Here is a 9,209-nt window from a genome sequence, read left to right as displayed (position 1 = left end):
TATGTGATTTCTTTCATCAATAACATTCTGTGATGAGGGATTCATATAATTCTTAAGCTATGGAAAGCCCTTGTACTCTACTGGAATCTAAATGATATTAAGAAAAAGCAAGGGGGACCTTCAGTATATTAAATGGACCACATGTGGTGAGTTTATGGAAGGATATGTTTAAGGATTATCACAAATCTATTTCTGTATTTGAATGTTTGAGCATAATCTTTAATAGAGGAATTACTACTTAGAAACTATGGGTTACATAGCTTCTTCCCTCTTTATTTCCCGTTTTTTAATCTTTCTTCCCTCAGCTTGCTATTGTTTGAAACTAACTCTATCCCTTACCATCATTCAATTATTTTCTCTGCGCTCCATTTCTTACCTAGAAACTTGTTCAATTGCAGATTATAGTCATATGATTGGTAGAACCATCATCATTAACTTGGAGCTGGGGGAAATTCTGCTTCCACTGCTTAGCTGAGCAAAAAGAAAAATAAATAAAGCAGGTAAACCAAAGCCTTGTGGACTGCCATATTGGAGGAAGAGAATTCAGTTCTGCCTGCTGAAGTATTAGAGTTGTGTTCCTGGTATTCCTCCATGAAACTCTGAATGTACTGAAGATCTAATTATTATTTTCTGTATTATTTATATGGGAAAATATATTCAAACCTCCAAATCAAAAGGAAGAAGGTAAGAAAAACAATATTTATTAAGTATTTACTATGTGCCAGATACTGTGCCAGGTACTGTGCCACATACCTTACAAATACTATTTCACTGACTCTTGCAAAGATCCTGGAGGTAGGAATTATCATTATTCCTCCATTTTAAAGGTGAGAAATAAAGGCAAACATTAAGTGAATTGCCCAGGATGACATAGCTAGTAATTATCTAAGGCTAGATTTGAATTCAAGTCTTCCTGACTCCAGATCCAGCATTCTGTCCCCTTTACCATCTAGCTATCTCTAAAAGAAAACAACTTATTAGTAAATAGATACAATTCATAGAAGGGAATATCAGATAAGAAAATTCTACAGAGTTAATACCTATGACTCCCAAATCAGAGTAGTATGAACAGTAAAGAACAATTTTATTGGTTTTATGGAGCCAAAGACTGCTGCTTTTGTAGCATCTTTTCACAAGCATAGCTGCTCAACAATAAAGCTTCTCCAACTCCCAAATTTGGTACTGGTTTATTTGGAACTCAGTGTTATCTATTAGTCATAAAAACAAATAAAAAAGTGTGGGAAAAGATATTTGATCTCATCATAGAGGATTTCCTCTATCATTGCAGACAGTAATCTAGCCATGCCTTTTCATCCCACTCAATTATTGTGTCCCTGTCTGCCCTTCCAGAGATTTTCCATAAAATATCCTACCTAAAATGTAGAAATCTTCTCTGGAGCTTTTATGTGTATTCTCACAGAAGGCAACATCTGAAACTAAGGATGACATTTATTGGGAAAATTAGTTGGTAAGCTCAGCATTGAAAGATTGTTTGGGGGAATCTTCTTTAGTTTAACTATTCATTTATACTGATCAAGTTGACTACTAAAGATGTTAGAACTGGATAGAACCCTAAATAGGGAAAAATGAGAACCAGCCTGAGATCACCTGGCTAAGAAGTGATTGAGCCAGGACTTCAATTTAAGTCACAAGCAATGTGGCAAAGAGAAACATACAGATGATTTATAGATAGAGATTCAGGATTTGAGTTCTGGCTCTCTCTCTTTTTTTTTTTTTCCTGAGGCAATTGGGGTTAAGTGACCTACCCAGGGTCACACAATTAGAAAGTGTTAAGAAGCTGAGATCAGATTTGAACTCAGGTCCTTCTGACTTCAGGGCTGGTGCTCTATCCACTGTATCACCTAGCTGCCCATGGTTCTGTCTCTTAACTAGCTGTGTGATCTTGGGACCTCAGGTTCCTCATCTATAAAATGAGTTGATTGGCTGGAGTAGATAAGCACTAAGACCTCTCTAAATGTATATCTTTAAAGAATGCACTTTGACTCTAAAACTAGTGCTCATTTTCCTATACTTAATTTAATTATTCTGTCATCTTGTTGCTTTGTTACATATAACCTTTTATTCTGCACTGATTCTTTCCTTATTTATTCCTTGCAGCATCTATAGCAGTGACTTTCTTATCAACAACCTAGAGATAACGTTATTGACCTTATCTCATAGAAAAATTATCTGTAAAAGAAAACTTTCTCATTGAAGTGTGGGAGAGGCCCTGACATGGCCTACACACACAGAGCTGCCTGCTGTCACCACTGGGGGTCAGAAGAACAGCAGAGCTTTAAAACCAGCTACCAGAGATCTGAGTCCTTTCTTAACTCCCAAAGCATCGGAGGGGCCAAGGAAAGTTAATCGACCAAGCTAATGAGTAATGGAGCAGGGACTAGCTAGAACCCAGGTAGAAAGCACTCAGTTTTCTGGGCTCCAGAGTCAATGCTCTTGCCATTCTTCTCTCACGAGCTACTGCCTGCTCTTAAAAAAAAAAAAAAAAAATTCTGAAGACATAAAATAAGCTGGCAGGGCAAGCTCGTACGTAATAGAGGAATAAGGGCTAAACAATAGTATCTCTAAATGAATTCAGTTATACTAATCGCTTGGCGTTTGATCGCTTAGAAATAAAAAAATCTCTTTGGATTTAGGAGGAATTTGACAGATCTTGTGGTCTCCCAGCCAAGATTTCACTGAAATAATCAGAGCTGGATCTTAATGCTATTTCACGAAGATATCTCAATCTCTACGTAGTCTATCTCAGCGTGATACAACTTGGAATTCCTTCCTATGGGGAACCTAAATTGTTCGTTATAACCCCAGACTTGTTTCCTCTATTTTGGAGACTAAAGGAATCTTCTTAACCTTAACAACACGTTAAGGGACTCCCCCTGCGGTGTATACTAAATGGAGATGAGCTCGCTTATGAAATACTCACATTAATGTCCACCAATCACCCCACCTCTGAGTGGAGAGTGTTTTAGTCGATCTTGATTCCCTCTGGAGAACTTCCAGTAACGTAAGGATGCTGCCTAATTAGAACTGCGAGAGCTTCAACTTTCCTAGGCACAGCCCAGCAAGTTTACCTTTTTTTCCCTTAAGGTTTTCATGCGTTCTTAAAAGATGCCGAGCTCTCAGTCCAAGCCCAGGACCACGCCTCTTTCCTGCTTAAACCCTCCAGTTTCTCTCTCCCACCTCTCTCTCAATACAGAAGAGAGAGAAAGTTGAGGGATAGAGCGCGGCTCTAACTGGGCTTTGCGTGCGGAACTGGGGAGGAGAGTGGGGTGGAGAAGGGCAAAGCGAAGGGTCACCGCCGCAGCTCTGCAAGCTGCGAGCCCGGTGGGGTTGGAGAAAGGCACAACGTCAGCGTTTAACATGCAAATATATTCCCCATCTTCCCCCTCCTCCTCCTCCGCGACTGCCTCCTCCTCTTCTCGTCCCCCCTCCCCCTGCCCTGGGAGTGAGGAGGGAGCCCCAGTCTCAGCTGCCTCCAGCTCGCTCGGCAGCTCTGCATCCACCCACGCCTCCTGGGAGTCGCGGCGGCAGCGGGCAGCTCTACATAAACACGGAGCGGGCTGCCGCTACCCGGGACTCTCCCGCAGCCGCAGGAAGAGCTGGAGGCGCCCGGCGCAGCCCACGCCCGGGCGCACTAGCCGCGCGCTCCCCTCTGCCTCCGCGGCTCGCTCTCTCCTTTGCGGGGCCGGGGCAGCAGGTGCTGTCTCTGGAAGGTGACTGCCCGAGACTCTCTCCTCCTCTGCTCCTGTCTGCTGTTTCTTCTCTCTCTTCCTCCTCCTCCATCCCCATCCCACCCGCGTCTTCTCGATGGCTCTGGCGGACAGCACACGTGGATTACCCAACGGAGGCGGCGGCGGCGGGGGCGGCAGCGGCTCTTCGTCGTCTTCCTCGGAGCCGCCTCTGTTTCCCGAGATCGTGGAGCTGAACGTGGGGGGCCAGGTCTATGTGACCCGGCGCTGCACCGTGGTGTCCGTGCCGGACTCGCTGCTTTGGCGTATGTTCTCGCAGCAGCAGCCGCAGGAGCTGGCCCGGGACAGCAAAGGACGCTTCTTTCTGGACCGGGACGGCTTTCTTTTCCGCTACATCTTGGATTACTTGCGGGACTTGCAGCTTGTGCTGCCCGATTACTTCCCCGAGCGCAGCCGGTTGCAGCGGGAGGCGGAGTACTTCCAGCTGCCCGAGCTCGTGCGCCGCCTCGGGGCTCCCCAGCAGCCCGGGCCGGGTCCGCCGCCGCCCCATTCTCGGCGAGGGGTGTACAAGGAGGGCTCCATGGGGGGAGGAGGGGACGAGCTGCTGCCCCTGGGCTACTTGGATCCCGAGCAGCAAGAAGGCGCTTCGGCCGGGGCTCCCTCACCCACTCTGGACCTAGCTAGTCGCAGCCCATCCGGGGGCGCCGGGGGCCCGCTGCTCACCCCGTCCCAGTCCCTGGACGGCAGCCGGCGCTCGGGCTACATCACCATCGGCTACCGGGGCTCCTATACCATCGGGAGGGACGCGCAGGCGGATGCCAAGTTCCGGCGGGTGGCGAGGATCACGGTGTGTGGCAAGACATCTCTGGCCAAGGAGGTGTTCGGGGAGACCCTCAATGAGAGCCGAGACCCCGACCGGCCCCCAGAGCGCTACACGTCTCGCTACTACCTCAAGTTCAACTTTCTGGAGCAGGCCTTCGACAAGCTTTCCGAGTCCGGCTTCCACATGGTGGCCTGCAGCTCCACGGGCACCTGCGCCTTTGCCAGCAGCACAGACCAGAGTGAAGACAAGATCTGGACCAGCTACACCGAGTACGTCTTCTGTCGGGAATGAACCATTTGGACACCCTCTCTCCCTCCTCCCCCTTCCCTGCATCCCCGAGGGATATTATTTTATCACTTCGCCCTCCACCTCCACCACCTCCTTCGTTCCTCAGAGACACCTTCTGTTATGACTTCTGGTCTATAATAGCCCATCTTATTCTTTAACTTAGTCCCAGCCCTTGAACTTGAAGTTCAATCCTTTTCTTTGCTGATCTTTTAGTCCCGGTTCACAGCTCCTATCGAGAAGGGTTGAAAAGTCCATTTCTCTCCTTCCGCTTGGCTATCAGATTCCTCAGTCTCAGTACTACTCCGATCACCACTCCCTCCCCCATCTTCTTTCCAGCCTATCTTAAAGCCTGGATCAAGTGAGAAAGGGTTATCACAAAACGGAAAACAACAACAACAAAAACCCTTCCGAACCAAATACTTTGGACTTGACAACAACGCCTGGAACTGTTCAAACTCGTATGGGAAAGTATCCAGGTTGTTGGAGAAAGTAACATTCCTTGAAATTTTCTCAAGTGCTTGTGACTCATAGGTGGTCTAAAGGGTTCAGAATTGGCAATGTTAAAAGTCTGAGGAAAGTTGATGATTTTAAACCGTGATAGTACAGCCTCTTTTTGACTTCCTTTTAATGATAGATTTTCACTGGGTGCAAAGGCATAGACTGGGAGTAAGAGAGGCTGTACCGGAATTTGGGACACATTGGATACAATTGAATTACTCTAAATGAATAAAGTCTTTTAAAATGTTGAAGGTTAAAGTAAGAAAAGAACAAATGGCTACATTTTTAGTTCTCTCCATTTTCACGTAGAATAAATAGTCTTTGCCAGCTACTTACACTTGCAGAAAGGGAGCTAGATGACTGCTTTGCTTCCTGAAGCTGAATTCCCTGGCCCATCACCAAGAGCACTTTGCTCTACTTTAATTGACATGGCAATCATTATTGGCAACAGGGAGAAATATTGCTGCCACAGAAGACGATATGTAATCCTAAATCTGCAGCATTGCATGAAATAATTAAAAAACATTAGGATAGCCACTATTTTCAATGGAAGAGCCATGAATATGAAAAAAAGCACTAAGTGTGGATGGAGGGCTCTCTTTTTCTTCCAGCGGGAGGAGACTTGGTTCTTGCTTAGCTTTAACTAGCAAGAACATTGGAATTAGGGAGAAGAGGTACTTGGTTTGAAATCTGAACATTTTTACCATCTGTTTAAGTACATGTATGATTTTGATGCCAAACAGTGCAGGAAAGCACATGCTCAGCAACTTATAAAGATGTTAAATAACATACAGTAAAACAAGTTAGTGAAAAAGTAGCTTATTAAGTTCATTCTGATTTCTAGCTTAGAATTTACTAGTACCTGTATAACCTAACCAAAGAACTACCCAGTAGGGTTTTAGTCTTTAAAACTTTATTTCCTCATTCTGGAGAGGAATTCTAAATGAGAAATTTAAAAAATCCTCTTTTACTTGAGTAAAATATTTTAATTTTGGTTACACATAGATTTAAGGCCACTTATTATTTTCTGAAGCCAAATGCTTGTTTGCTGAGTAAATCTGAAAACAGTATTTTTGCATTCTTCTTTCATCGAATTTGTTAGAAGGTGGAATCTATCCAGGTAATTCATTTGTAGAGAAATCTAAGTACCAAATGCTGTCCAGTTGTAGAGACTTATAAAATGGAGTATTTTTAAAAGAAGGCAAATAAATGCTTAAAAGTTATTGGAGCAATAAAGTGGTATCTTGAGGCTAGTGCAACAGAATATAGAATGAGACCTGGTTGCCTTATGCCTTTACTCTAAAATGAAATAAATCCCTTTTTGCATAGCCTATCTATGTTATAAAAGAAAGGAAATTGATCCTAGCTCCTGAGTATGTAAGATGTCATTCTCTGGAGATTTCCTGGCCTCCAGGTCTTTCTAGTTTTTTGTTTGTTTCACTACTTTTCTTAGAAGTATCTTTTGAAAAGATTTTGTAAGAAGCAATTTTCAGGAAAAGTATTTAAATTTGTGCTTTTTTCTTTAATTCTTAAAAAAAATGAAGCTTGTACTGTATCTTATTATGCCCATTAATAGAATTAAGGATGGAAACAATTTTAATCTTAGATGATTTATGACCCAATGTACATATAGAGTATGTGAATATTTTACATTCATCTTTTAATTTTCAAATTCATTTACTAATGCTATGAATGTCATAAATTAGTCCAGTCCCTTATATCATGTGCTGTACATACTAAGGCATCATATTCTGGTCAGTTTCCTTATTCCCATTTCTGTGAAAAAATTGAGTATGAAACAAATATAATTGTATAACTGAGTTTGGTCCACTATTATTTGCTTGAATCTTAGTCATCTCTAAATTTCTATTGATTTGATGCCATCTTAAAATTAAATATTTGTATTTTTAATCTGCTACTATTTTTTTTTTCTTTTTGAAATGGGGATAGTGAGGGTTAGAGTTTTCTATTATAGTCTCTGCCTAGCAACAGGTTTTTTTTCTTTCACAAAGAACTGTTTTTATGATAGAATCATTGAATGACATAAAATGATAGGAATGAGTGATAATATAAGGAAAATAATTTCATTTCTTTTAGTATTTTAAATACTATCTCAGATTTGATAATTATTAAAATGTTAGTCTCATTGCAGTGTGAAGTAAGTTACTATTGTTTGTTCAATGTCTAGTGGGCCAGAGGTGAACACCACAAAAAATTAGTAAGGCCAATTATATTTATTTATTGGTTCATTAGACAAGCATATCCAGAACTTAAGTTCTAGAGATTTATATCTGAAACTGAATTCAGAGGTCACAGGGTTCAACTCCTTCACTTTGTAGATAAGAAAACAAGTCTAGAAAAGTGAAGTGATTGCATGGAGATCTTTTGACTCCAAATGTAGGGTGTTTCCATTATACTTATTCTTTCTTTTAAGGGGGACCTGAAGAGACATATTTAACAATTGAAAGAATTAGTGGTTCTTAATGATTGAAAGATTCAGTGATTCTTACTTATGTCCACATACCCATAAAATTCCATCCAAACCATCAAGCAAGCATTTTCCATAAGTACTAGGTTCTCATCTCTCAAACTCATATGCCTGTCTTTATAAATTTTGTGAATTTTTAATCTATTAAGTCTTTTGGTTGAATCTGATGTTTTGTATATCTTCTAGTTGGAGAACTAAGGATTCAATAGTTAAGAGAAATTGACTGTGCTTTTCTTAAAAAAATGAATCCCTTGCCCTTCAAGTTGGAACTAAACCAGAATATAGCCTTTAATAAAAAACTGATAATTTTCTGGTGAAATTAGACTGTGTTGATAATCTACATAATTTTGGTAAAGAAGTCTACTCTGAGATCTTAGTTATTTGCTTCCCAAACCCTCTATTCACCTTAAGACTGTTAGCTGCATCTCCCCAGATCAAAACAAATTGAGGGTTGGCAATTACCTGATAAATATTGACAATGTTGATAATTAATTTGGGTAATTCAGGCCTTGCAAGAATACTTATGCCTAAACACCTTGGGAAAAATTGGGGAACAGGAAAGAGGCAGGGACACTGATTGTCCAGGTAATTTTGGCCATTATAAGACTAGTTCAGATTAGATGAAGACTATTCATGTTGATCCATAAGTACTTTGATATTTGGAAGCTCAACTTCTTAATCATTAGTTTCATTTAAAAATGAAAAGGTGATGGTGAGGCATCTTGAGTTCACTAGTGGTTAAAAAACCAGGTACCATTATTATTAATAGTGTTTTATCTCTTTTGAAACCATATGTTTGACAGGATATCTATTTTTATACATGTAGATTATGAGCCATATTCATCCTAGTTTTTAGACTGAATGGTGTAGAAAACAGAAATCCCTTGAGGATGTTAGTGACCAAATTAAATTTTTTCAATACTTACTTTACTTTTGTGTTTTATATTGGGTTGTATTTTGATTAAAGTGTTAAAAATCTAGAACACATTGTATTTGACATTATTGTGTTTATATCTCTAGCAAGGAAAAAAAAACCTTCCCAATTCCACATTCTTGCACAACATATGTACATGGCAGCTTCTCTGAAGAAATTCATTATTAGTGAAAGAATATTCACAATTGGTTTATTTTCAGGTAAACTCACAATACAAACTGCTTATGATCCAGTTTTCTTTAATGCAGGGAATTTTTATGAAGCTTGGATAAAGTACTTTTTTTGTGTAGTAGCTATACATATCACTGAAATCATACTGAGTTCCCCTCTAAGAATAGATATTTTTCTAATCTTACAGAAAAATCAGTACATTATTAATGGAAGTTATGATAACTTTTAGGAGAATATTGTCACATAGAAAAGTCTTGATGGAGAAGTATAAACTCATGAAAAGTTTCTTTCACAGGGAAA

General features: G+C 40.8%; 1 protein-coding gene across 1 annotated transcript; it reads left to right on the top strand.

The window, feature by feature from the left end:
- Nucleotides 1-1,071: 1,071 nt before the first annotated feature.
- Nucleotides 1,072-8,784, top strand: KCTD12 (potassium channel tetramerization domain containing 12). Its single transcript, XM_074299287.1, has one exon. It carries the CDS (start codon nt 3,826-3,828, stop codon nt 4,819-4,821), a length of 996 nt encoding a protein of 331 aa, XP_074155388.1. The 5' UTR covers nt 1,072-3,825; the 3' UTR covers nt 4,822-8,784.
- The last annotated feature ends 425 nt before the right edge of the window (nt 8,785-9,209 follow it).

The sequence above is a fragment of the Sminthopsis crassicaudata genome, chromosome 3, assembly GCF_048593235.1.
Source record: "Sminthopsis crassicaudata isolate SCR6 chromosome 3, ASM4859323v1, whole genome shotgun sequence".
NCBI classification, from domain to species: domain Eukaryota; kingdom Metazoa; phylum Chordata; class Mammalia; order Dasyuromorphia; family Dasyuridae; genus Sminthopsis; species Sminthopsis crassicaudata.
This window is presented reverse-complemented; position numbering and strand designations above follow the sequence as displayed.